At 46.2% G+C, this 27,091-nt stretch overlaps 3 protein-coding genes across 4 annotated transcripts; 2 read left to right on the top strand and 1 right to left on the bottom strand.

Annotated features, from left to right (window-relative positions):
* Positions 1 to 685: 685 nt before the first annotated feature.
* On the bottom strand, positions 686 to 6,697 carry TCEANC2 (transcription elongation factor A N-terminal and central domain containing 2). The gene is made up of 4 exons (XM_051625578.1): positions 6,573 to 6,697; positions 5,168 to 5,305; positions 3,660 to 3,853; positions 686 to 1,811 (listed from the first exon to the last, which is right to left on the bottom strand). Exons 1-4 carry the CDS (start codon positions 6,676 to 6,678, stop codon positions 1,623 to 1,625), a joined length of 627 nt encoding a protein of 208 aa, XP_051481538.1. The 5' UTR covers positions 6,679 to 6,697; the 3' UTR covers positions 686 to 1,622.
* A 171-nt stretch (positions 6,698 to 6,868) lies between these two features.
* On the top strand, positions 6,869 to 15,263 carry TMEM59 (transmembrane protein 59). 2 transcript variants are annotated; one of them, XM_051625023.1, is made up of 8 exons: positions 6,869 to 7,080; positions 9,252 to 9,357; positions 11,471 to 11,565; positions 11,754 to 11,906; positions 12,180 to 12,264; positions 12,574 to 12,658; positions 13,461 to 13,569; positions 14,308 to 15,263. In XM_051625023.1, exons 1-8 carry the CDS (start codon positions 6,892 to 6,894, stop codon positions 14,461 to 14,463), a joined length of 978 nt encoding a protein of 325 aa, XP_051480983.1. In that variant the 5' UTR covers positions 6,869 to 6,891; the 3' UTR covers positions 14,464 to 15,263. The 2 variants fall into 2 exon arrangements, with proteins under 2 accessions (XP_051480983.1, XP_051480984.1); XM_051625024.1 differs by having other exon boundaries at positions 6,872 to 7,080; positions 12,577 to 12,658.
* Positions 15,264 to 15,359: 96 nt separating this feature from the next.
* LDLRAD1 (low density lipoprotein receptor class A domain containing 1) lies at positions 15,360 to 23,946 on the top strand. Its single transcript, XM_051625025.1, has 6 exons — positions 15,360 to 19,626; positions 20,035 to 20,089; positions 21,575 to 21,691; positions 22,123 to 22,260; positions 22,781 to 22,909; positions 23,679 to 23,946. The coding sequence occupies exons 1-6, from the start codon at positions 19,270 to 19,272 to the stop codon at positions 23,822 to 23,824; spliced, it is 942 nt and encodes a 313-aa protein (XP_051480985.1). The 5' UTR covers positions 15,360 to 19,269; the 3' UTR covers positions 23,825 to 23,946.
* The last annotated feature ends 3,145 nt before the right edge of the window (positions 23,947 to 27,091 follow it).

Here is a 27,091-nt window from a genome sequence, read left to right as displayed (position 1 = left end):
CACGTATCCATGAGTTTGTCTCATGCTGTTTCCAACACCCCTCATCTTAACTTTCTGCAAATGACATGTCTGTGTGGCACAGAACACCCCTGTGTGAAGAAAAGCCAACTGTTTGAAGGGACTGGACAGAAAAAAAAATGGCCTTGCACTGACCCAAACAAAACAGGACTATTATTATTATTCACTTTTATTTTCAAAATTTAAAATTCTTAAGACAACCTGCCATTATCTAATGAAACTTAGGGAGTTCAACACCTGAGGTAAAGTTTGAGTGCTTCCTTAGCTTTTAGCATTCAGAGAAGACAGAAGTATTTAGCAGGTCATCATCATGACACTCAGTCCTGGTTTAGGATGAAGACCAACTCAGTTTTCCCGCTGCGTTATTTGTCCCTTAGTGACTCTTCTAAAATAAGTGCTGACCACAACTGATCAGAAGACACTTCCTTGTGGTGTAGTAGACTCCAATTCCCATGACCGTGAACAGGCAGGTTTCACTCATTCCCCATACTTGCTTCTGTCTACCCTGATAACTCAGAAAATGTTTGTGAGCAGTCCCTGGTGTATGTACACACGCAGAACAGAGAGCACTTTATCACCTACCTAGAGAAACACTGTGCCTGTCACAGCTTTAATAACAGCTTCTGGAGAACAAGATGACTTGTGGCACTAAAGGAACCAGAGCAAGTATGAGAATTTTTCCAGTTTTTAATAACTAAAAGGAATTAAACAATAGTTTGTTGTTTAAGTTTGTTCACACAATCCTTCTGAACCATGATCCTTTTGGAGAAAAAAAAGCCTTTAAAAGTAGTATTTTGCTTATAACCTAGTTTTATTTAGAAAATTCAATTTGAGTGTTTTTTTCACGTTGCAGGAAGAACAAGCACCACATTTAAATGAGTGAGGTATGAAAGTCTGAGTGAGCTGCTCACTATACAGCAGAGGCATTAGATATCACCTGTACTCCAAGGCATTTTAATTTTCATGCCAAGGCTTTAGAAAATGCCCACAACCACAGGATGACTGAGCCTGTGGAATGGTGGATAGCAAGTTACTGAAACCCATTTGCATCCATCTCTGGAATGCAGCAAAGGAAAATCTCCTGTCTTAGCAAAACAGCTCTTGCCACAGACAAGGCCCAGCTGCAGCAGACACGGCTGATTTAGAGTTAACTACAGTTTGTAGTTATCCACTAGGAATCTCCTCCAGTGGACCAATTACCCTCAATTCCCAGTATTTCCTACGAGCAGAGAGCTGCTCCTTTATGTTATTCAGCTGATGACACCTGAAGATCCACCTCGGGGACCAAGCTAAACTGAGGTATGACAGACTGGGCAGAAGTGAGAAACAGGTGAGTGAGCAAGGATGGCTTTTGTAGCAGCAAAAATATACAGCAGAGTAGAAGAAACCTGTCTTGCAACAAGCCCACATGGATTTCCACCAAGCCAGATTTACAGCACCCCTTTCATCATTAGTACTCCTTGTCTCCAGCAGCCCTGCTCACAGAGTGGTGCCAAGGGAGTCACACTGTCAGCACTTCCACCCTCCCCGCGCGGCAGGAAGGGCTCCCAGCTCCGCAGAGGTGCAGGCACAAGAAGTTCTCACTCGGGATCGAGCACGACACCTCACTTTTTATGGCTCTGTACAAAGGCAGGGACAGTGAGTGTGCCAGCCTTGACTTCTGCTCGGGTTTCAGGTTTGTGCTTTAATGAGAAGACAAGAGCTCGCACGGTCCTGCGGTACGGGGCGCTGACCAGGCGGGAAGAGAGATGAAAAGCTTCTCGCTCCATGTTTTCAGCCAGTGGGTGATCAGCCTGAAAACAGCAAAGTATAAAATTAGATCTTTACCTTTAATAAGGAGACCAACTGATTTGAGATTGGAGTTTGGTGCTTTCCAGTGTTCCTTCGTTAATCAGCTTAGGTTCAAGGAAAGCTACTTCCCATCAAAAGTGTAACAGGAAGAGCAATTTAATTCCACCCTAGCAATTAAGGAACAAGGGAACATGGTCAGTAGTAGGGAACATATCCCCATCGCCAGCTGGGTGGCAGGACTTTGCCATCACAACAGGAAACTAATCTGCAACCAGCTTTGGGTATCAAGCTCATCTGCAATTATAAGCTATGTTGCAGTGTCTCCATAAAGATCACTTTTGATCTTGCTGATAGAAGGTACCTTGGATACTATTTTAAACTTGATTCCAACAGCAACTCAAAGACATGCCAAATACTTGGCAACTCTGCCTGGTGCTATAAAGGGAAATGTGGGCTCTCTGTGTGCAGAAAGAGGTGTAATTAAGAACGCAGAGAGGGATTTGCTAAATGTTAATTATGTGGTTATTGCTCCAACGTGTGCCAAAACCTGTAATTTAGCACAGCTTAGGAAAAAATCCCCCACCCGTCAAGAAATGGTTTTAATTTCATTTCTGCCTTTTATGATGGGGAATCTCCCATGTTTTGCATGCAGAAGATTCCAGCATGCCAAATAGAATTCCTCCAAGTCCTCTGCCCACTCTGGTTTCGCTACCCATCACTAAATTGCCCCTCTGTGGGGCAGCACTAGAAGCCCCTTGGATCCAATCAGCTCCACCCTCCCTTTTCCTTTTTTCCAGCTTCTAAGGTGCCCCTTCTCCCCATTTGCTGGTCCTCTGTGGCTCCCCTGCTCATTCATGCTGTTAATTTGCTGCTGGAAGCTCCACTTACACATACAGTGGTAGCTGCAAACCAGAAGGATAGTTTTTCTCACTATACTTTCAGGTCAGTGCTGTCCAGAGGGGATTCTACTTTACCCAATACTACTTGTTTTAAGGTAGTGCCATAACCTTTATATTCCAGAGGCTCAGACTCTCATACCAATCTTACCAGCATGCTATAGATGTGCTTTCCAAGAAGCAGACTTGACCCAGCAGCCTGGCAAAGGTGAGCTCCCACCTTTCTGAGAGATTCCCACAGCAAACCAACCTTTTGTGCTGCCTCAGTCCAGATGGACTGGAAGTTGGAGAGGTTGTTCTCATAGCTAGCAAATGCATTGCTTTGAAACTCTTGAGTGCTTATCATTTGACTTGCCATTTAAAAGATAATTAATGAATAAATTAAAAAGGATAATTATTATGGCATTTCATAGACCAAGCAAACTAGTCATTAAGCCTTACAGCAAAGCCCTGTTCATTTACTTACAGATACCTGAGGGATCTGGTATTTATCACCACTTTATAAACTGTCAGCCTTGCCTCTATGTTTCTGCAATAGATTTAAATTTACAAATGTTTAATTACTTAAATATGAAACACCCTAAAGGTCCCAGTGTTGCTTTCACAGCTGTTAAGTAGCAAGAAAAACTTTATGTTCTATTAACTTTCTTCTCCTTTCCTACAGCCCAAGTGCAGTAGATACACAACTGTTTTGTTGGCTGGTTATGTAGATGGCAGCAAATACACCTCCCAATTAGCATGTTTACTTGGTTAACCACCAAAAAAAAAATTATCATCTACCCTGAAAACAAAGCTAACGTGCAGCAAATCGCTGAAAAGAGGAACAGAGAATCTGGTCCTGCCTGCAGAGTGGGGGCAGGACCAGCTTCCCAGCAGCCATGGCTGAAAAAAGGTTTAACTTGTTCCTACAAGAAGTAACTCTTCGAGCCAAAGACACGTGGACTTGAACAGCACCTCCAGATCCAGGGCTTCACAAAGCAGCTTCCGCGCGTTCCTTCGGAAGGCCTCGGTCTTGGGATCGCTCCTGACCACGATTGAGGGCTTGTTTGAATGGTCTCTGATGAAAGTTCTCCACTCTGTGTAGATGTCCCTGGCCAGGCTGGCCACGGCGGGATCGGAATGTTTGCGCGTCTTGTTCACCGTGTGACCTGGGCAACAATGAGAGCCTCTTCAGCTGCGGGAGGTGGGCGCCGGGCACCTCGCGCTGCTGCTCAAGCAGCCACCACACTCTCAATTCAGTGTCAGCAAAACAGCTAGAGCCTTGACACAAGTATGAATATAAAATCATTAGGAATTCAGCCTGAAGTTCTTTCTCCTTGACCTCTCAGTGATACCTGCCTGGGCAATTAGCAAGGAATCGACACGCAAAAATTGCCTGAGTCACCAAGGTGTGAAGAGACACTTGTGTAATGCAGGGCTGCACTAATTTTCCACACAGATACTAGATCTGGTGAAACCCTGTCAGGTTAGCCTACAGAGAATGCTGGCTTTAAACAGAAAACGCCTCTAAGGCAGCAGATGTTGCTGCTGGTGGCTGCAGCATTTCAAGACGCAGGCACCGGGTGACTCCAAGCAAAATCTTTCCACTCCTGAGGGCGCCAGTGCAAAGGGGCTTTCCTCTAACAGGGGACAAAAGGGACCTTCCTCCAGCGGGGTGTTTCCCTCTGACCACTACGCTGTTGGCCAGGAGATGTCACTGTTAGGCTTCGGTGGCTTTTCCCAGCCCAGCCACCTTCAGGCAGGCACTGGGAAAAATCTCGGGAATAACGCAGGCTGAACAAGCTAAACCCAGCGCGGGAAATGGCAATTCGGACAGAAGGGGAAAGGGACAGATCACACCTTTTCTGAGGCAAAGGGGGCTCCTTGAATAGAGATCCAGCTGCTCTAATGGCAAACAAAGGCCAGCACGACTGTCTCTTACACCAGGATGCCCTCAGTAGACACAAGAGGAAGGGACCATGTGGTCACATTATCCCTCCCCCAAGTCCTACGGAAAATAGGCAGGCATCAGGTTGGGTCATTTGCACGGAGCTGCCCATCTGCTGAAGATTTCTTAGTGTGAGAAAGCACAAGTTCAGGGACAATCTGAGAAGAATTTCTCACATATTCAAAGGATCCAGACAGGTCAAACAGATGAGGCACGTGTTGGATGGCATGAGAGCATCTCCTGCCATGCCCCTGACAGCAGGAGAAGGAAAAAGAGACAGGCAGGTGCCCAAGAAGAGCTCTTAAAAAATTAGACCAGAGAAGGGGTGACACAGAACTTGGGAATAAGCAGGCAACCTGGCAGGAATTAGAGGATAGCTGACTTGTTCAGTACAGTGCAGGCTGGATATCAACAATTTTTTATTGGCAGCTACACTAATTTCTGAAAAAACCTGCAAGCTAGTCTCTTTTGTACTGACAAGCCAAGCAGACACAAGACAGCCTAATGTTGACAGCCTAGATCAGACAAGATGTACCTATTTTGGTTGAAAGTAACACTTCCTTGGAAGGTATTTTCTTCTTCAGCTCCTCCAAAGCTTCAATCAGATTCTCTTTTGGTTGCCCAGGAAGTTCAAGCACAGACTTCCATCGTTTGATGTCTTCCACAACCACAACTCTCTGGAAAAGAGAAAGGCCATTAACAAAGCAGAATATTATTATAAGTAAGGACACTGGTTGCATCTCAGGTAATGGGGCTGTTACCAACACAAGAATTATTATGGTATCAACCAGAGCACAGAATGTATGATGGCCTGGTGTGATGGGTGTTTGCCCAATGCAAATCATGACCAAAGTAACTAGAGAGCAAAGCCAAGTGTTGACCTTGGTCTGCCAAACTTTGGGCATGTAACAGCAAATGTCTGCTCTAAGTGTTTTGAAGAGTCCATTGTATTAACATCTCTCATACTCAAGTACACTGGGCATGTGCAGTGCTTTTCACCCTGTTTTTGCCACAGACCTTGACAGAACAGGCTGCAAACAGCACATCTCATATTCTGGATGTGAGGCATCTTGCAAAGACTCAGCAATGGTCAGACAGGGGTGCTTTGTGCACCATTCTTTTGCATTCTGCCTACAGATTAACAAGCTCTTTGGTGCAGTAAATGTCCTTCTGTTCTGTTTCTTCAGACAGGTGGCAGAAGGGCTCACACAGGTCTTGTGCAGGACCACCATGCAAACAACTGAAGGGCTCTCCTTGCTGGGGAGAGAAGTGAGCTGGCTGGCAGCACTGCAGCTGGTGCTGTCACCTGGCTGTACCCAGACTGTGTGCCCAGCCTGACCCTACACCTCACCAAAGAGGCAGGAAGGAACCAACCTATTAGAATTACAGAATGGTTCACGTTGGAAGGGGCCTTTAAAGGTTATATAGACCAATAACCCTGCAGTGAGCAGGGACATCTTCAACTGGATCAGGCTGCCCAGAGCCCCACCCAGTCTGTCCCTGAATATTTCCAGGGCTTCTATCACCTCTCTGGGCAACCTGGGCCAGCGTTTCACCACCCTCAGTGTAAAAAATTTCTTCCTGACGTCTAAATTTACCCCCTTTCAGTTTAGAACCATTGCAGACCCTCCTAAAACGTTTCTCCCCATCATTATGCCCCATCTCCCTTTCAAGGCAGCGGAGCCCTCTGCTCCCCGTCCCTGCGAGGAGGGCACCTCCGAGCAGCGGGGCTCTGCACGCAGAGCTGGCACCGCAAAGCTTTGCAGCTCCGGAGGCAGGATGGAGGCCTAGCGAAGGCCGGACACCCCCCCTGCCGTCCGAGGCGCCTCAGGGCCAGCCTGGCTCCTCCCCGGGCCCCGCAGCAGCCCCCGGCGAAGACCCGGCTCAGGCCCGGGGGAGCCCTGCTGCCCCTCCCGCTCCCCCCCGCGCCGGCCGAGCACCTGCCTTGAGGGACTCGAGGGTGGCCTGCCGGGAGGCGCGGGGGCCCGGCGCGGCGCGGCGGGGGCTGTGCGGGCCGCGGGGCCCGCGCACCACGAACCGCTCCATCCTGCCGCCCCGGCGCTGCCGCTCGCGCGCCCTCCCGGAAGCCGCCGCCCCGCCCTTTCCGCCCTGTAGTTCCCGCCGGAGCGCAGGCCCCACGCGGCGGCCGGGGCTGCCCGGCGGCAAGGACTACAACTCCCAGCAGGCGCCGCGCGGGGGACGAGCGGGATGTACCCTCGCGAGAGTGCCCGGCCCGCGGCCGTCAGCGGGAGGAGCAAGATGGCGGCGCGGCGGGGCGGCCTCCTCTGCCTGCCCCTCGCCCTGGCGCTGCTGGCGGGCAGCGGCAGCGCTCGGGGGGTCGGGCCGTTGCCCGTCGCCTCGTCCGAGGCCTTCGACTCCGTGCTGGGCAACACGGCGTCGTGTCACCGCGCCTGCCAGCTGACCTACTCCCTGCACACCTACCCCAAGGTACGGGCGGGCCCGGCCTCACGGCTGCCCGCGGCGGCGCTTGGCGGGCGGGACCCTCCCCGGGCTCGGCCCCGCTCCCCTTCTGCCCCCTCGGGAGCAGGGCTGGCGGGCAGCAGGGCCCCGGCCTCTCCGTCTCGCCCGCCCCTTGGCCCGTCTCTCGCCCCTCTCCCCCCGCAGGCCCTTGTGCTCCAGAGTGACGGGAGATCATTGGGATTTTCTCGGGCAGGAGCCCTTGCCGAGGCACGTCCCCCTGCACGCTTTCTGAACAAGGGTTGGACGTGTCTTTTGAGTAAACATAAAGGTGAAGGAAGCTCCGGCTTGCAGCGCTCAGGTGCAGTCAGCTGCCTGCTGGTGTTCGTTCCTTCATGGCGAGTCTCCTCTGGCTCAGATTTGCTTCCCCTCCAAGCAGGGAACGCAGCGGCTTCTCTAAAGATAGACACTTCATTTTGGAAATACAGGGTTAGGCTGCGGCTCGCCAGAGAGATGCTGCTTTCACGATACAGCTTTCTTAGTGCTTGGCGGTTTGAGGGGGTTGGCTGCTTGCTTTTTTGTTTTTCCTGTTTCTAAAGAAGCAGCTGTCGTTTGACTCGGGATGTGCCGTGTTTTGGGGCACTAAGCCAGTGCGGTGTCCACAACAGGCCACAGAGTCAGGGTGCTGGTGTGACACTTGGATATTGAAAGATGAAGTGTAAATGATGATAAATTAATAAATTGTCAGAACCTTCAACCTGTGTTTTGATTTACTTGAATGGGTCTATTGAAATACTGAAGTAGTGTCTAATGGGAGTTTAATTTCATGCTGCAAGTTTGCCATTGACTCAAAGTGTTATAAATCTTTAACCGCTGGTTTGCATTTGCAAACTCTTTAACCAAAAATCTCACCTTTTTGGGTTCTTTCTTGGCAATATACTTAGTTATCAGCTGCAGCTCTGTAGCAGGTTGGGAGCTCTTGCCCCATCTTTGAGATTTCATGTGAGGACAGGAGACATGATATATTTCTGTACTGGTTTGGCACAGGACTCTTTCAACTTCAAGAAAAGCTGGTAATCCTGTCATTTTTTTAACTGTACTTTTGAGTTCTTTGTTGTGGAGTGTTGGAGTTGTTGAATAATTCACCTTTCTCCCCCTTTACATTTAGTTTTGGTTTTGTTTGTCACAAAGCTACCAGTTGAATTGCAGGAAATAGTTTTAATTAGTAAGAAGAGTAGTGGAAGACTGTCATAGACATTTGTCTGCCAGAGCTAGTTCTGTCTGGATATCAAATGACAAAAACATGTTTTCTGCAACAACATTAACTTTCTTAGTCACCTTGTCAGTGTTGTTAGAGTTAAGTTTTAATTAGAAGCATGTGCTCTTGCAGTCAAACAATGGCCAGGTAGTTAATAGGAGGTTATACAGAAGGTGTGGTATGTTTGGTTTTGTTGTATTAATTCAGAGTCTGCTTTCCACCTGCACAGCAACGGGCTGCAGCCATTTGAGTGTGGCTGGTGGTTTTGATGGGTCAGCTTCATGAGAGGGTGTGATCATCAGGAGGAGAGCTCACCTAACAGTGGCTGCCTGTGGTTCTGCAACGGGGAGGGGGGCACTGTGTGGGGGAAGTGCTCACCCATCCCTTTGGCACCGTGGGCAGAAGGAATAGCAGGTGGAGGTTTTCTGTGTTTGCATCATTTTAATCGTTGCAGTGAGGAGGCACTTTTCCCAGCCTGTTCAGTATCATAAAAATGTGTGTTGGTGGAACTGGTTTGTCAGGTCAGCAGTACCCTGGTTCACTGCTTCAGTGCATCAACAGATAATCTCTTCTTTTGACAATTCTGTTGTAGTTTTGGTAGATACATTATAATGAGCTTGCAATATTAGTCTTTTTTTTTGTCCTCTTCTGTTTAAGTTCCATGATGGGGAAACTACTTTTTGTAGAATTAAATGTCAGTAAGCATTTTGCAGCCATATTTCTTTTTTAAAAAATAAATGTGGTGCAACTTTGCTTCTGAGTTGTAGAACTGGAATTACAAGACAGAATTTGCTGTTCCAGGTCTGCCCCACCAGAGAATGAAGTTGAAATAAATCAAGAGTTACACTAGAGGACTCAAGAGCTGTAGCTTGGTTTCTTTTTTTGTGTTCTGCCCGTTATTCTTGAATGGGAGGGATCCGAGCCTTTTCTTGTGCCTTCCCAGGAGGAGGAGCTGTACGCGTGCCAGCGAGGCTGCAGGCTGTTTTCCATTTGCCAGTTTGTGGACGATGGCATCGATTTGAATCGAACCAAATTGGAATGTGACTCCGGTAAGACCTCAGTACTCCTTCAGCACCCTCTCACGTGGAGACACAGCAGGGGGGGGGAACAGGGATGCCTGAAAGGGTGTTGTCAAATTGGTGGGATTACTTCAGTGCTGTCTGCTTTTGTTTAACACCAACTTCAACTTTACATACAGGATATTAAAAAAAAAAAACCCTTAAGGAAAAGTTGTCTGTTCTCTGCAAGTTTCTCCTTACCTGATCCTTAGTGTTGCTATTTTTCTGAATTTCTTAAGTGTCATCAGACCCTGTAAAGAAATTTAAGACTTCATTTTACTCTAAACAGTTTGTCAGAGAAAACACAACATGGCTGAGAAAAAAAAATAATCCAAATTAAGACTTTTCCTTTAATAATTCCATGCAACAGTCAGTTGCAACAATTCCTGACAAACCTGTATGCAAAAATGAATTGCTCAGAGTAAAAACACAGATCTTAATGTGCTGTCTGCCTTGTAACTTGTTGCCTAGGCTGTGTCCTGAGGTTTTACCTACAGCTAAACTCTTGGGAATGAGCTACATGCTTTGTTTGAAACAGGCCATTAAATACTGGTGACTAATCTCTTAGGTTATCTCTGTTAGAGCAAAAATTTCACAGTGAATATTAAATACATGTACTGTAGGCCAAATAATAGCTCATTATGAAATTGTGTATAACTTTCATCCAATGAGGCAGCTGATTCACAGTTTTATTTGGAGATTAAGTGGGACAACCACCCAAATCAGGAAAGGCAGGAGCTTTCTGTCAGCATTTCCAATACAATTAAGCACCAGGCCTGCACTCATAGGAGGCTTTTATCCCCTCAGTAGCTCATAAAAGCAAGAGGGCTAGTGGCTAGCTCAGAGAGCTGATGGGAGGTATGCAGGTGGGAAGCCTGAGATGCAGAGATGCTAATGTGGTACAAAACTGCATGAAATACTCTAGAAATGGGCTAATGCTCCAGTCTGTCATACACTGTGTGTAGCTGTGATCCAGCACGTCAGTCTAGTTGTCAAACCACACATGAGAGAGTGCCATAAAGAAGAATAATGTAGCAATAGACCACATGTAGAGGTAATTGAACAGTTGCTTACTTTCTGGTTTAACTCTCCTTCCTGGGCTGGTGTCTTTTGCTGGCTTATGTTCTGTAATCTGTTCCACTGGTTGGTGCCCTGACTAAGTGTTCTGTGCTTGGCAAGATACCGTCTTGGCTGATCTGCTCAGTTCTGTCTTCTGATGCTTCTTTCTGCAGACAAACACCAAACACCAGTTTGGTGGCAGCTTTACCTTAGAATTGCAGTTCAGGTGCTATGAGCAGCATACTCAAATGTTCAGCTGCTGTTCTTAGCCTTAATGATGGTCCATCTGTTCCTTTGGAAAAACAGGAGAGCTACTGTCCTTTCTGTAGCTACTTGCTTTGAGGCTTTAATTGCAGGCAGTTCTGCAATGTTGTCCTCCTAAGCTCTAGTTTTCAGTTGTTTGGGGAAGAGCTATGCCCATGTGTTGTCTGCCCAGCATCTCCATTGGCAGAATAATCTAAATTATTTAGATTTTTTTGGTCTTTATGGTCTCTAGTGAACAATTAATAGCAGCTTTCTGTAAAGGCGAGTTGGTTTCCTTATTCATTAAAAAAATCCATCATACTTTTAATGCAGTTTCTGTGCTCCTCCCAGTAGCAGGAAAATGCTCTTGGTCTTCCTTTGATACCGTGACTTCTGCTGTTACCTCTAAGGGATTTAATGGACTGATAAACCCCTAATTCTTTTTAGGATTCCAACTTTGTTCTCTGAGGTAAAACCTCATGTTTTATATGATAGGTAGAGGTGATAGTGGGAGGATCAACAAAAACTTGCATCCCTTAGTTTCTCCAGGGCAACATTTCTGATCAGTTGCTCTGATTGCATGCAGACTTCAATTACTTCATCTGTCTAAGCTCTGATTCCCTAACATTCATGAAACCTTAGAGCGAATGGGACCTTTGGAGTGACTGCACCATCTTTCTCTGCAAATGTGATGGTTAATCTTTTAACTGCTACTTTGTTTCTGATCCAACTTACACTGAAAATGTTTTCTTAACTAAAAGGCAGAATTTGTCTTCTCATGTGGGGAACTTCTTCCTTGCAGCCTGCACTGAAGCATACTCCCAATCTGATGAACAATATGCTTGCCATCTTGGATGCCAGAACCAGTTGCCATTTGCTGAGTTAAGACAAGAGCAAGTAAGTAGATGACATGTTTTTCCAATCCACCTACTTGTTTTCTCTTCAGTGTGTCATTTTCAAATTTCTTCAAGTGAAAGAAACTGAAGAACTGAAATCTAGACATGGAGTGAGGGGTGAGCAGGAACATGACTTCTGTTCTTTTAATAGAAAAACAAATGGAAAGCTAATTAATGTTGTGCTTGCAGTTAATGTCCCTGATGCCAAGAATTCATCTCCTCTTTCCTCTGACACTGGTGAGATCATTCTGGAGTGACATGATGGATTCTGCTCAGAGCTTCATAACATCCTCATGGACTTTCTACCTTCAAGCAGATGATGGCAAAATTGTCATATTCCAGGTGCTTGCCTTTTTGTTGAGGTTAAGGTGTTCTGGCTGCTAAATGATTAACTCCACTCCTTCCAGTCACAGAAAAGACTATGGAGCACTATCAGAGTGTTTATTTTTTGCTAGTTTTTGGCTGCCTTCAGGGCCAGTGTGGGAGGGAAATAATCAAACTGAAGTGAATGATGCATATCTTAAGGTTGACTTCTGTTTTAGTTCTGAAAATGTAAATGATCAAGATCAGTGGAAGTCTGCTAGCAGGATCTCCTAACTCCTTGTTTTCTTTTAGTCAAAGCCAGAAGTACAGTATGTTCCACAGCTTGATCAGGAAACTGGAGATTCAAGAGGATCCTTGTCACTGAGTAAAACAGCCTGTAAGTTGTTCTTTGTGCTTTGGAAGAGGAAATGAAAATGTTCCCTGTCGTGTAGGAAAAAATGAAGGTGCAGGTGGCACATGAAAGCAAATTTTTAGAAAGCTGCCATATAATTACATTTGCACCATACGCTGCATTGTACACACTTAGCAAAGGCTGTGATAGAAAGCAAGGTCTGCTGAAAGTAGAGATATGCAAGCTAGGACCTTTTTAAAAGCTTTTTCTTGTGTTTTCTGGAATCAAGCTGTAGCATTTGGGTCTTCTGTTTTTGCTGCTTTCCTGACAGCTATTTCTGCTGTTGTATTTCAGCAGACCTACGTCCAGGAAGTTCACAGACATCCAGAGGACTTTTTGGAGGGCGAGAAAATGACAGCTTTTTTAAGTGTCTTTCCATGTATGTATATTCTGGAACATCCCCACCTAGTAAGGAGGATAGTGGCCTTTCCTGTGTTATGGGTATGGTGGCACTGTTGGAATATCTCCAAGTTCTACAAGTCTGTTGGGTTCAGGATGCAGAGCAGTTAAAATTGTCTGTCCGACTGCTTGTGATCACTGCTGTTCTGTGCTGGCCCCATGTGATTTGCAGGCTGTTCTGTCAGCTGTGACTCCTTTCCATTTCAGTTGAACACTATATTGATAATTTCCCACACTGTTTTCTGAGCTTGTGAACTGTTTAATCAATACTGTGTTTTCATAGAATCATAGTTTGGCCTGTTCTTTAGCTCTGGGTATGTTTCAGAGCAAAGCACTTGTGTTATATTTTGTTTTGGGATTGTCTGATATGAAAGACACTGTTTATATCTCATTTCCAGGCTGAAAATACCCAATGTATCTTTGTTAAAGCTTTGCTGAAGATCAGCATTTTGATTCTTCTTTCCCCTACTCTGCTTTCTCCTTGAAAGTTTACACATGAAAGATCAGTGAATTGCATCCCAAATGTGTAACAGAAAAGTCTGGTTTTAAAATTTTAAGTGGGGGAGACACTTAGAATAGCCAGAAAATCAGCAAGTCTTTTGTGACTTCCAAGTCAGATATTAAATAGGCATTAGAGTACCCAGGAGTCTGAAGTGGGTCTTGTAGCTGGAAGAGCTAGAGACTAAGGAATCAGCAGGAAGTGCAGTCAAAATTGAGCCAAACTTTTTAGAGGTTCCATTGTCTTGTGTTCAGTATATCTAGTAACATTCTTGTCATTTCAGAAATTCCAGTTGGATTTTAACTACTACACTCATCCTGTCAGTATTGGTGCTGCTTTGGATTTGTTGCACAACTGTAGCTACAGCTGTAGAGCAGTATGTTCCATCTGAGGTAACTATGATTTAACAATAGTTTGAATTTCTTCATTATGTTACTTTTATGTTACAGCTGTCTAGAGACAAAGACATGTGGGGGGAGGTTCAGCTGGAAAGACGGGTGGTTTTTTATTTTGCAGATGTGGTTAGCAAACCAATTTTGTTATTTAAGTGCTGATGTTTTAGCTGAGTTCTTGTCCACTCCTGTGCCTGACAGGTGTCCTGAGCCTTGCCCAGATAGGATGCCTGTTACTTTGTAGCACTCCCCTCTCCACAGCCTTCAGATTATTCTTAAATGAAGGCTGCTTCTAATTGCTCTGGGAATAGAGCTGTACTGAGGGCTGGATGGTGCAGGTGGAACACAGTATGGGTTTAATCCAGGAGGAGCAGTAGTGAGAACAGCACATTCTTGGGGAGCCCAGAGTACCTGGTCAGAGGGGGACTGGCTGAACTAGCATCTCTAGTGCCCAGAGAGGTCCCTCTGCTTCTGAAATAAGCAAGGCTCACAGTCCTTGCAAGCTGAATGAGCTGTTACACAAGCACTGTATCTGCTGTTGTTCTGGCAGATTGAATAAATTTAATTTGGAATCAAATCTATTTCCAGCTATGAACTTCAGATGTTACAGCAAGCCTGGGTTAGCTTGTGTTCAAGGGTTGCAGTCATCAGAGCCAGGAATGTAGTTGTATAATGAGATGCATTTTATTCACAGTATGGAGAGGCTTTGTCCTAAAATAAATTGTTTAAATATTTCAGAAGCTGAGCATCTATGGAGATCTGGAATACATGAATGAACAAAAACTGAACAGATACCCATCCTCTGCTCTTGTTGTGGTTAGATGCAAGACTGAGGAACATGAAGAAGCAGGACCTCTTCCTACAAAAGTCAATCTGGCTCAATCAGCAATTTAAATAAGTCTCCTTTGGATCCAATAGACTGATTCTAGCAACTCCTGATTTTATTTTTTTTTTTGTGGTGGTTCTTCAGATAAGCAGCTTAGCAGTCAGTCTTTAAATGCAAATAAAGTTACAGAATCAACAAAGGTAATGGGGGGGGGCTGTTGTTTTCAATTAGTAGTGAATTTATATTTGTTTCCAGACATAATCACTTCTCACCAATGTTTATGTGTCTTTTTGCTTACAGAAGCTGTAAGCATGCTTTCCATGCTTCCCCAGTGACACTTTCAAACTTGTTTGTGTGTTCTAGGATGTAATGTGTACATTCAGAGGTAGCTTTGTAAAGGTGTAAGAACTTTTAAGTTGGCAGGAGATGCCTTTTTAGTGTTGCACTTTCTGTTGTAGTTTAAGAGAATATATTATAAAATTATCTGTTGAATTTTTCTACCTGCTAATGTCCATGCACAAACAACCCTGTCTCTAAAAATAGAAATATATTTTTTTCTACAGTGTGGCAGAGTCCAAGATGGAAAAGCATTTGTGAGGTACTGTAGGCTAGAGCTCAGTTTGTGAGAGATGGAAACTGTTCAAATTTACAGACCTGTGCCTTCAAACACAGAATAGAGCACGGTCAATTTTCTTGTCAAACTGCAGCCTTTAAGTCTGAAATTGCTTGTAAAGTTAGCACCTGTGTTTTCTGAAGAAATTCTGCTTTCTGTTCTTGATCAACTATTCTAGTCTTGTAACTTACATTTACAGAAACGAGTTGATTCATGAGAAATGAGAAGAGACAAATAAAATTGACTGTATAAAAACTTTGACTGTATAGCTTTTTGCTATGCTTAGTTGTTGACCAGAGAAGTTTGTGGAGGACTCTCTCCCATGGGAGGGACCCTGTGGGGAAGCAGGGAAGGACTGTAAGGAATCCTTCTCCCTGAGGAGAAGGGAGCAGCAGGAACCATCAGCCTGTGAACTGACTCTAAACCCCATCCCCCTGTGCCACTGGGGGGAAGGAGGGAGAGAAATGGGGAGCAAAGTGATTTGGGCTCGGAGAAGAAGGGAGGGGTGGGGTAACATATGGAAGCCCTGCTCTTTGTGTTGTCTGTCTCCTGTGTGTGTTTGTTTAGTGTGAAATTAAATTATTTTTTTTCCCCCAAGTTGAGCCTGTTTTGCCTGGGACCTTAATCAGTGAAGAACCCTCCTTGTCCTTTGTCTCAACCCATGAGCTTGTAGTTGGGTTTGACCTGAGCTGAGCGAGTGACCACTGGGCTGGTTCCTTGCTATTGTTCTAGACCCAAACCACGACATTTGATGGCACCCCAGGTGGGATCGAGACAAGGACAAAGAATAAGGAGAGGTATTGGGCAAAGCAGGGACTGAAGTGTGATTATGAGGAACTTTGGTGGTTCACATTGTGGTAAATGGATGAGGAGTGGGTTGTCTGTAAATTATCCCTTTTCCATTTGGTATTTTGCTGCTATTTTTATTTTGGTCTGGGTTTTTTCTTGCTGTGTGAGTAAGGTTTGTGAGAAGTTGGTAATTAATGTAGATGTTGCTAATGATTTTTTCCTATGTGATTCGCAGAGGGGTGGAAGTGGCTTTGAATTCTGGTGAGACCTGTAGAGGTTCTGAAGGATACAGTGGTGGAGCTCACTGTTAAAACTGGTTCAATAGTCCTTCCTAATTGGGCTGCAAGGCTGATGGTTGTGCAGCTACAGCTGCTGGAGCCTTGCAGGGGCCATTAAGCAGGAAGGTGCATGAAGTGGTGCAGTGCTGCTGAAAAGTCTACCCTAGGGGCAGTTTTTCTGTCAACAAGGTTTAAGAGCATGAAGCAATGTTTGTTTTAAGCAGGCTTGTATCGATGTGCAGAAGTTGCAATTTGAAGTCTTAAACTAGTAGTTCCTCTCCATGCTGAATAGGGCAGTGGCAGGATAAGGGGTAACAGTTTTAAACTGAAAGAGGGGAGATTTAGGTTAGACATCAGAAATAAATTCTTCACCATGAGGGCAGTAAGGCCCTGGAATAGGTTGCCCGGGGAGGTTGTGGAAGCCCCCTCCCTGGAGGTGTTCAAGGCCATGTTGGATGAGGCTTGTGCAGCCTGGTCTAGTGTGAGGTGTCCCTGCTTATAGCAGGGGGGTTGGAACCTGATCGTCTAAGGTCCTTTCCAACCTGAACCATTCTATGATTTATTCTATGAATTCTTCAACAACATGGTAGCCCAGAAATTTGGGTGCCAGCAGCTGTTGACTGGTACCTTTGCATGTAGGTGACAGTATTGCAACGGCCTCAAGCGTGACTGCTGTGTGATGTTTTCAGCACACTGTTCACTTGGGAAATCCCTCTGTCTGCAGCAGAGATTCAGCAGAGATATGTGTTCCTGCTCACGGAGTGCAAGCCCCAGTGTTCTGCCCTGTCAGGGCTCTGCTTCCAGTGCTGTCAAGTGCGATTTGTGCAACAGATGCTCTAATTGATTTGTAAACGTGGGCTCTACTTCAGTGGTTATTGCCTGTCTTAGCATGATGTTGTTTGAGGTTGCCTTTACAGCAGAGGCTTTAGCAACCCCAGTTCTTCCAGCTGAATGACTATCATGGAAATGTTGTCAAGTGTGTTAAAACGTTTTGCTTTACTACTACATGTAGTTGCAGAGGGAGTGTTAGAGCGTCATGAAAACACGGCTATTTGCCTGTTATGTTCAGCCTCTTAACATTGATGACTTGATTTCACAAAACTTTCTCTTCCTGGATTTGAGTTAAACAACTTCTGCTGTCACTTGGCATTGGATCTGCCTACAAGACAAAACACAAGTTTTGTGTGTTTTGTCTTTTGTTGGGTGTTTGGTGACATTTCAGCCAAGTGATCTGTGCAGTGAAGCCAGGATTCAGTAACGTGCGGTTGGGTCACAGGGAACACTGTGCCTGGGGCAATCTGTCACTTGGCACTGCTGCTCCCCGAGTGAGCCAGAAGAGTTTAAGTGTTGCACTTGGTACCTCTTCTCGAAAGTATCTTCCCTCAGTAAGTTCAGCTACTAGCTCGGCTGCAGTGATTGAGCTGCTTCTCAAGATTTCTAATCAAAATGGAGTATTTAAGTTATCTTGGCATCTGACTTTGCAAAATGGCTTGTCCTGCTCGTTTGGAGTTAAACATTTGACTTCCTGACATCTTCATTTTCAGAGGCTGCAATTTGGGTTTGATCTCCGCTCAAGACCACTGTTTACATGAAGGGCCTGAAATTACTGAAATTGCAGGAGGAAAGCATTTCATATTCTCTTCAGGCGAGCTGAACTTGTATCAGGTTTTAAATGGAATCATCTTGACACAAATGAGGCAGCTCTCTCAAGTGTGCACAATTCATGCTTCCAGAAATAGCCATGATACATCTGGGGGGGAGCTTGGGGTTTTTTTAGGTGCTAGAATTAGCAGTAGTCTTCTGTTTTACTGGATATCTTGATCTGTGTTCCCTCTTCTTCTTTGAGCTTTGGTGAAGAATCTTTTCTTTTTCTTTTCCCGCTTTTTTTTTTTTCTTCTGAAGGGCTTGTTTGTCACCTCATGCTCATGAATTCCTTTTTCTGAACTGTACGCAGTCTTTGATGTGGAGTAACTGCTCTAAAACCCAGCTGCCTGATTGGCTACAGCTGAGCTTGATAATCTTGGTGTAGGAAATAGATGGTGCTACATGTCAGATCTAGTGTACATTTGCCTCTAAGAGTGGGTTTACTCCACATCTTAAACATTCGTGGATTGTTCTGTGGGGTATACACAGCAAGCCTGCTTGACTTGGCTCTTACATGGGACTCTTGGCAAACTCACAGCCACCTAAGGCCTTTTCTGTATCAGGTCTGATTAGAAAGTAGGACTTCCTCTTTAAAGAGAAACAGATCCTGAATTTAAGATACGCAGGTTTTATCCCTTAGTCTGTCGTTCTTCTGTATTACAGCAGGTTCCCAGACCTGCAGGCTGTTTTCTACTTGGCCTTTTTTACCCCCAACCTCACCCTGGACCAGGAGAGCTTTCTAGCAGTGGTTTTAACAGTGCTGTGTTCCTGTGAGAAGCTTCTGCTTTGGACAAATTGGTGAAGGAGGAGATGTATTTAATTCTGGCTGGTCTGTGAGGAGGTGAGGGCAGGGTTGGCAGATGCCCTTGTCTGTTCCTGCATGTCAGGCATTATTTGGCACTTTGAATCAAATCAAGGCAGCTGTGTGTGTGGGCAACTTACAGGAGATATAGCTGCCAGCTTCTCCTTGGAAGCCCTGGTAATCTATTTTTACTACTGCTTGGGGGTGACTCCTGGTGTGTGAGGTGGCAACAATTCGGAGACATTTGAGTCCTATGGACCCTCCTGCAAACAAGAAGAGCACAGGCTCTTCCAACATTTTATTCCAGTGCTTTTCCTCCCTCTGGCAAAGCTGCCTGCTCATGACATCTTATTCTTGAAGCTGCAAACTCTGCTCTGTGAGTGCTGTGCCTGCAGCCAGCTTAGAAGGCTTCAATCTATTCTCAAATTCATGTTGGCTATGGACTGAGCTGCTGGGACTTACTGCAGGCCTGGAAATTCAAGTATGCAGGTAGGAGTGAGGACCCTGGAGGATCTGCTGTGCCTGTGCTCATTGCCCAAGCAGAGAAGCTATTCCAGCTGTTTGTGTCCCACACAGCTCTGCTGAGATCTGATCAGCTTGCAGGAGTCTTGGCTGATGCTGCTACAAGGTCAGTGTGTCAGCTCTGTCTTGGGAAGGAGGTAGGGAGAAAGGAGACTTTGGTGATCAGACTGTCTTCCCTCATGCCTTTATCATGAAGGCACGTTCTCCTTGAGCTGCAGCAGGGTAAATGCAGCCAGCATCACCTGCAGGTGAGCATTCCTCTACTGAACCAACATCAGAAGTGGCAGCAGGGTCACTGGCCTTTATAGTTTGCCTAATGAGAGGCAGGAGGAATGAGAAGCAAAGCAGAAACCCAGTTTCCAACCAGAGCTGGGGCACAGGCCCAGCGGTGCCTTCCCCAGGCTCTCCTGCTTGTGCGCGCAGGCAGCAGCACGTTCCTCAGCACATTCCTCACTCTCCTGCCTCTGTTGAGCTTTGTATCCTGGTAACATCGCTCCTGGTAAGGTGCAGAGAACTCCCTGCAATCCTTTCAGCTGCTGTGAGGGCTGGAGCTCTGAGAAGCATGAACAAAACTCACCCCCAGGTACAGTCCTTCTCTTCAGAAAAATCTTAGGTGCAGCCGTTTCTTAAAGTACACGTGTTCTTGGTAGTGTTGCTTGTCTCACCTCTTTATCACTGGTTTCTGTGAGATTTCAAATTGTTTCTGTTTAACCTGGTTTGATACGAAAGGAAAGTACTGATAAAAAGTTCTGGACTTGCATTAATGTTTGTTTTACAAGTGGGTAACTAAGAATGAAAAGGTGATCTGATTGATCGTTTTGTGAATGAAATCTGGGCCACGATTCCAAGGAGGTGATTTTTTTCTTGTGTTTAACAATAAAGGAACACATTATATATTCCTGGATAAGATCATATGAGAACTGGAAAGGCATCCCCTGTTAGTTAACTGCCTGCTGCTTCTGTAAACGCTCTTTTATTCCTTTCCTTCCAGAGAAATGGTGATGTAGCTACTTTTGGTTCCACAAAGTCCTGCTCTGAAGAAAGAGGTAATGAATAAAATGTAGGGCTTAATATTATTATTAAAGTACAAATCAATTGAAATTATGTAAAATACCACCAGTATTTATGGTCTGTTGAGATTGATGTGTTGAGTTTTTTCCCCCTTCTGTGTAGTGACATGTCCAGACTATAAAATGAATAAACTGAAGCTGTTCTTTGTTGGTCTGGAGTTGGCAATTTTATGGTATAGTAGATGATATGTAATTCTTGCCTGTCACAGGAAAGCTTGTTGTGAACTTGCTGTAGGCTTTCTATAAATGTTTAATGGCCAAACTTCAGCAAATTTTGTCCATATTAAGAAGGCAAAAGTGAGATCAAACAGAATCAATAGCAAACCTGTAGATCAGATTGCAACAACATTTCATCGCTGCCATTATTGGATGCTCCTGTCTGCCTGCAACTGTTGTGCTTTCTGGTCAAAGGTGGTATCTGGTAGGCACAGACAAGCTGTAATTTACCACTTTTCTTTCAAGCTGAAATGTTTGCTGTGTTTGATTCTCTCCCAGTTGTGGTGGAGGGGGTGGTTACTGCAGCCAGGATCTCTTTGCCTTCAATTGGTTTGTACAACACAACAACTAAGTCAACATGAAGCACAGCTCAGGCAAATTCTAACTTTTCAACCAAAGCTCAGAAACACCAAAATCCAATTATACACACAGAGTTGCCTTAAGTGACCAGTTATGTGTTTCCCAGATGAGCACATGAATTTTTTTATGTTATTCTGGAAATACAGAGGAGTGCAAGAAAATACAATGTTGGTTTAGAGACAAAGCACTGGTGCTGCAGAGAGGAGGGCAGCAGGTCAGTGTTGCTCCTACGTGTGCTGCTGTTGTGTTCCAATGACTGAGAGTTTGGCCTGTAGCTTCTGGATTTGGGTTGATTAATGTATGTGACTTTCTGAAAGCTGGAAGTCTCTGGAAGCTTGTTGCCCTTTGCACCCTGGAGATGTCTTTGGGGAGGGAAAGGGCTGCTTTTCAGCCAGTTCTTACCATTTTGAGCTGATAATTCAGGCTCATTCTGTGGAAGTATTAAAGTCCTGGTGGGTGCAGAAAACCCAGAGTGCTGTGAAATGAAGTTTTGCCTCTCGGGGTGTATTGCCATGGGTGCTGGGAGGGCATCTTTTGCACCAACCTGCTGTGTTTTGGGTGCTCCTGCCATGAAAAGGGCATTGCTGTCCCACAGGGTTGAGCAGGGGCTTGGCCCTCACCACCCTTCTGTACCTGAGTGCATGGGGTGGGCTGTCATGGAGATGTGATGTTTGTGCCATTTGGTCCCAGTGCTCTATACCAGCAGCACAGGCTCTTCCACCCTGCAACATTCCCTATGAGGGGGGGTTTGAACATCAGAGTTTTAAGGAAATATCAAATATCAACCCCCAAACCCCAGCCAGCCTCCCTCTGAAACAGCCCAACCCCCTGGGCCCTGCAGGACCTGTCCCCAGCCCCTCACCTGGGTCTCTTGCCTCCTGACAGCCCGGTGCTGGCCGCCCAGCTGCACCAGGAGACGTGTCTGCATCTTGGCCACAGCTCTGCTCATCCTCACTGCCACCAGCTTGGCAGTGGCACTGGGGCTCCTGCCACGTGCACCAGGTTGGTATCCTGAGAGTCACCAGTTTGTTGTGTTGTGGTTGTTTGGGGTTTTTTTTTTCAGTAAGGAAAGCAGAAAATGATGCTGCATGAGAAGAGGATTCATGCCCATCACTGTGTGTGAAGTGGTGCTTCCTGGTGCAGACCAGGAGGGAAGGAGACGTGGGGAATGATGTCACCACCAAGTCACCACCAGCCATTCCTGGGCTCTCATACCCTGCTCCATAGGCCGTGGTGCCTCTGGGTGGCACAGTCATGCTTCAGGCTGCTGGTACAGTCTTCATTCTCTACCGTGAACCTACCAGAGATTAATCCTGGCCCTGGGTTACTTCTAGAAGAGCCAGTGACTTCTAGAAATCCTCCTTTCTTGCCCCTGGTCTGTTCTTCATACCATGAAAATGTTGGGAGATAAATATTTCTGCCTTTCCCTTCAGTGAACCGCTTCTGTGCAGCCTCCAATAACCGGACAGGCTTCTTGTGTGATGACAGAGCAACCTGCATCCTGGCCAGCCAGGTCTGTGACAGAGCTAGCAACTGCAGGAATGGAGAGGATGAGCAGGAGGAACTCTGTGGTGAGTGGTTTTTGTTGTCACTGTCCTCCTCACGCTGCTCTTCCTGCTGTGAGACACAGCAGCTGGTGTCCCCCTGGTCCTGCTCCGTGCTTCTGGCTGCGTACGTGAGCAGATAAACCTGGAAGACCCTTTGTAGGGTGGGTGCTGAAATATGACACTGCCCAAAACCCAGTGGGAATGCCAGGAATCAGACTCCAAGCTCCTCTGATTTTCCTAGCCTTTTTTTTTTTTTTTTTTTTTTTTTTTTTTAAACCCCTGATGCAGTTTTCCTGCATGGGTTAAGCTGCATGCACACAGGGTTACTTTACTGTCCAATTACACTGGAAAAAAACCTCATTAAAGCAGAAACCTCAGACACCCAGACTACTTCTGGATCATCCACAAGCATCCCTTTCCCTCTCCAACCACAGTTTCCCCAGCCACGGTCATCCATGCCCTGAGGCAGCGTGGGGAAGGACTGACTGACCAATTAATTCTTCATGCCAGCAGCCTTTGGTGTCCCATGTGTCCACCCTTGCAGGTGACCTGCCCCACAGCCTCCCAGGATACCTGGTTTTCCACTGCAGTGATCCAGCCTACTGGATCTATGCTGATCAGAGGTGTAACGGGATCAACGACTGCGGAGACTGCTCTGACGAGATGGGCAGCTGTAAGTCTCTCTTCTGGCTGCTGTGGGGCAAGAGGTCTTTTTCTGCTGATGGACTTTCCCCCACAGGTGTGGTGGAAAGGCTGGGAGGCTGATACCCACTGCTGGAACACAAAATAACAGGGATGTTATTTTGTATGAACCATGGAGGGTCGCTCCCATCAGCTGCTAAGGGCTCTGTGTCAAAGCTGGGTGGCAACCACGAGGTGAAAGGCTTCATGCTCTTCTCCTGGCCCAAAAAATCATTCCTCCTCTGCAGCTTGCTGAGTGCAGGGCAGTTTCATTGGGATGTTTAGCCGTAGGCAGCACTGATCACTCAAACTGTCCTTTGTTCCTTGGTCAGGAGACAGGTATGTCTCTGACCCAGAGGTACTTCATGTGCCTCAGCAGCTTCAAAGCTGTGTAGGATCCTTCTCTTGCTAACATGAGCAGTGGGTTTGTTGCTAAGTCACCCCCGTGGTTTTGAACCGCAGGTGAGACCTGCCTGTATCAGCAGCTTTCTCTAGAGTAGCTTGTTAAAAATATTAATTACATCCAAGTTGTTCCTCCCAGGATGGCATGTCTGCCATGAAGGTCATTGCAATATCATGTTGCCTCCCACAAGTAGCACCAAGCCAATGTCCTCTTCACTGTGTTCACAGACTTAGAGTCATCACCAGTGGCTTTTCAGTAGGTTCCAGGGATGCAAGGGTAGCTACCCCCCTAAGAAAGGAGGGACATGGGGGTTGGTGCAGCAGAAGCATTTCTGTTCCCTGTTTTCCACCCCTCCCAGTGGCTGCCTGCCCCCCGTGTGGGCTGGAGTGGTGGAGCTGCACTCCTGTGCTCTACGAGTTCTGCTCCTGCATCCCCAGGAGGCTGTGTCGGGATGGTGTCCAGCACTGCACCACCTGGTCTGATGAGTACATCTGCCCACCATGAAGTCTTGGCACCCAGCAGCACTGGAGACCACAGGGTGCTTCCTGCATGGTCACTTTTGAGCCTTGGTGCCCTCCTGCTCTGCCACCCACTTGGGAAGCTTCACCCAAGCAAGTCCTCATCAGCAGTGCTCTGACTGGCAGCAGTGACACTGGACATGGACCAAGTCCTGCACTTCTAGCCTATGGCAGCCCATGCTGCAGGCCAGACACTGTCTGGGGGACACATTCTCAGGGTTTCCTGTTGTGTGAAGGTGAGTCCTTTCTACGTGGTCAGAGCACTGTCTTGCAGCATTAATTTGATAGCTTGGTGGGTTTTGTACAAGCTGCTGGAGGTACCAGCTTCTGGGAACATGGATACTGTGCCTGGCCAGCCCTGGATGAGGGGCTTTTCTGGTATGGACATGCTGGTGCTTCTGCAGGCAGGCAGATCAAAGTACATTCTGGACTTACTCTAAAGAGCAGGAGCTGAGTGAGGTGAGCCTTTCTAGTCCTTGGGTTGGCATTTCCTTCCAACAGTCCTTCACACTCCTGGTCCTCATGGGCAGGAAGAGAAGACTGTGTTTGTGTTCAAAGCACTTCAGCAGATGATTTCAGCAGTGGCTTTGGAGGCTTTGCCTTGGTGCTGCCAGGACAATTTCTTGGGAATGCTGTGCTAAGGGTGATGTGGTGGGGAGCTGCTGTAGAGGCCACCCCCACACTGTTCTCAAACCATGAAGGCCAACACAGAGCATAATGGCAAGAAAGACTGAAGTGGGTGTTTTGTGGGGACAAATCACCATGTCCCTGTCACCATGTAGCTGTCCCTGCAGGACAGGAAACTGGCCTGTATATAAAATGTACTTCTCAGGGCTGTGCAGTTCTGCAGCAGCAGCTCAGCAGGCTGAGAACAGCTATGAGGTTGGGGTGAGTTTGCACTGAAGATGGCAAAGAGGAGAAAAAAAAAATGCAGCCCAAGTGCCACAGCTGTTCCTGGGGTGACCCTGGGTGCCTTTGCTGTTCATTTAATTCCTCTGCCAGCAGAGCAGGATCAGGAAGCCAAACTTCCAAAGCAGTCTTCAGGATATAGATGTGAACATGCTGCTGAAGTTTAAGAAAGATGCAGCCTTATCTCCTTTGAAAAGCTCATCTGTCTAAAACATCTCTGAGAAAACCCAACACTTCTAGTGACTGCATTTAATTTTATAGGCCCAAAATAAGATATTCTTCCCCCCACCATCACAAGTCATCTATCTTTAAAAATAAAACCCTGTTCAATCATTTCCTGTCGTGTGATCTGCAGCTCTGCATGTCACTGTGGCTTGTACCATCAGTTAATGTTCCTTCTAATTTGTAGCTGTGATGAAGCTGGAGATCTGAGAGGTCTTTTAAAAATAGCTGTTCTGTGTTCTGACTCACACTTCACCTGGAACGAGATGGCAAAACTGCTTAATGGAACCAGTATTATAGGAAACTCTTAAAGCTGCATTTAATGACCTGTTCTTCTCCATGCTTGGCCAGGATGGCTGGTTGGCTTTCTCCATGCCTGTAAAACATTGTTGCAGCTTGAACAAGAGGTTAGGAGGCTTCCAAGTAACCATTTTTCACTTGCAAGCTTCATGCCTCAATCAAGGCTTGAAGTAGAGATGCACATTTTTCTGGAGAATCACAGACACCTAATGCTTCAACAAGGCTGAGTTGGGGTTGGTAAAGCCTAGTTTCATGTAGTTGCTGCTGTTCCTCTCATTCCCTGAAGCATGTTCTGGGGCAATCAATGAGGCAGTCTTGCAGTATTTATTAAGAGGAGCAAGTGTACTTGGTAAGGATTGAACTGATAACCTGATTAAAAAAATATAGAAACCCTCAGTATTGGGCCCAGCCCTTATGGTTGGGAAAAAAATTTTGCTCTCTACCAAAGACACTGGGGACAGTCATGACTTTCTGAAGCCTCCAATGTTTGTGGTGGTTGGGAAGAGGGTGCTGGTTAGGTTGACCCATCTGGCAACTGACCTATTTTGTTGATAATTGCCACAGCTCATCTCTGCCAAGTTCCAAGGTGCTCCTGAGGGTGAAGGGGAAAGGGTCTGGGCAGGCAGTTTGTAAGGTTGGGGAGTTGGAAGCTTGTGCTGGCTGTGCAGCACGGCTGCTTCTCCTCTGCAGCAGAGCTCAAGGGGTGTTTAAAAGAGGAAGTCTGCTGGTCAGCAAGAAACCTAAAAATAGGAATAATTGTGCCAGAGAAGGTAAGAAACACAGTGCTCTAAAACACTTGTGAAATGGAGTGCTGTACTGTGTTATTTTACCAATGAGTCTGTGACCTGGGCAGACTGCTCCTGTCCAATAATCTATTTTCTGGCTCAAGGAATCAGCTCCCAGCTGCTTCACCCACATGAAATGGAGTAGAAGGTTCTTGGGGATGTGCATCTCTCCATGGTCAGATTAGCAGATCTCCACAGTGGTGGAAGGGCTGGCAAAAGAAATCCATGGTGGCTGTTGGAGCAGAAGCCAGGGGCAGGAGGGGGGATTATAGTTGAGCACCAGTTGCCTTCCTCCCTGTTGAGGCCCGTTTTGCCAAGTCACTATTTGTGCCATTATTTCTCTCAGCAGAGGGCTGATGCAGTCATCAGTGGGAGCTATTAATAGCCTTGAGTTTCTGGGAAAAAAAAATGCAGGGCTTGAATGCAAGTACACTTGTTTTTTGTGTGTAGTCCTTTTCTGAGGAACATTCAGCAACAGAGAAGCCAAGAGAGGGGTTTATGCATTTTTGAGGTGAAGTTCATTTTCTTGGCTTCCCTATGATTTCCAAAGACGTGTTGCTTTTCTTAAAGCTGCATTATGGCAAACTACTGTGTGAAAGGAAGATACCCTCTAAGTAAGCACTAGTAGAGGAAACCTGTAGTAAATTCTCAGCCTTATTGGCCTCAGAGCACAATGATGGTGGTGGTGCCCAACTCGTGGGCACCTCAGCCAGTTCTGGTTGCATTCCAGCTCTGAGTGTTCCTCTGACAAACATACCCGTGGTGTTACAGCTCTCCTGGCTGCAGACAGACCAACACAGAATGAGTCCAAGAATGCACGGGTGTGGGTTTTTTTACAGCACATACATGTATTTCTGTGGACACTTCCCTGAATGTTTTTAGATGAAGTACAGTTAGTGCATTGCAGGCATGTGTATACAAGGAGAATGGCTTTGAAACCATGGAATGTGCTCAAATGCAGGGAATTTTCTTGTAAGGGAGAATATAGTCCAACTGCAGAGACTACTCTCTACAGTAACCCAATTTCAGCTTTCATT

This window comes from Apus apus, chromosome 7 (assembly GCF_020740795.1).
Source record: "Apus apus isolate bApuApu2 chromosome 7, bApuApu2.pri.cur, whole genome shotgun sequence".
In the NCBI taxonomy this organism is placed as follows: Eukaryota; Metazoa; Chordata; class Aves; order Apodiformes; family Apodidae; genus Apus; species Apus apus.
This window is presented reverse-complemented; position numbering and strand designations above follow the sequence as displayed.

Excerpts from the sequence above, each read along its gene's own strand:
- TCEANC2 (XM_051625578.1), bottom strand. The coding sequence starts at position 6,678 with ATGGAGCGGTTCGTGGTGCGCGGGCCCCGCGGCCCGCACAGCCCCCGC. Across the intron at positions 5,306-6,572 it reads CCTCGAGTCCCTCAAGGCAG|TTGTGGTTGTGGAAGACATC; the intron begins GTGCTCGGCCGG and ends TTTTCCAGAGAG. Across the intron at positions 1,812-3,659 it reads GTGAAGCCCTGGATCTGGAG|GCTGATCACCCACTGGCTGA; the intron begins GTGCTGTTCAAG and ends TGCTGTTTTCAG.
- TMEM59 (XM_051625023.1), top strand. The coding sequence starts at position 6,892 with ATGGCGGCGCGGCGGGGCGGCCTCCTCTGCCTGCCCCTCGCCCTGGCG. Across the intron at positions 7,081-9,251 it reads CCCTGCACACCTACCCCAAG|GAGGAGGAGCTGTACGCGTG; the intron begins GTACGGGCGGGC and ends GTGCCTTCCCAG. Across the intron at positions 9,358-11,470 it reads CAAATTGGAATGTGACTCCG|CCTGCACTGAAGCATACTCC; the intron begins GTAAGACCTCAG and ends TCTTCCTTGCAG.
- LDLRAD1 (XM_051625025.1), top strand. The coding sequence starts at position 19,270 with ATGCAGCCAGCATCACCTGCAGGTGAGCATTCCTCTACTGAACCAACA. Across the intron at positions 20,090-21,574 it reads GTCCTGCTCTGAAGAAAGAG|CCCGGTGCTGGCCGCCCAGC; the intron begins GTAATGAATAAA and ends GCCTCCTGACAG. Across the intron at positions 22,910-23,678 it reads CTCTGACGAGATGGGCAGCT|TGGCTGCCTGCCCCCCGTGT; the intron begins GTAAGTCTCTCT and ends CACCCCTCCCAG.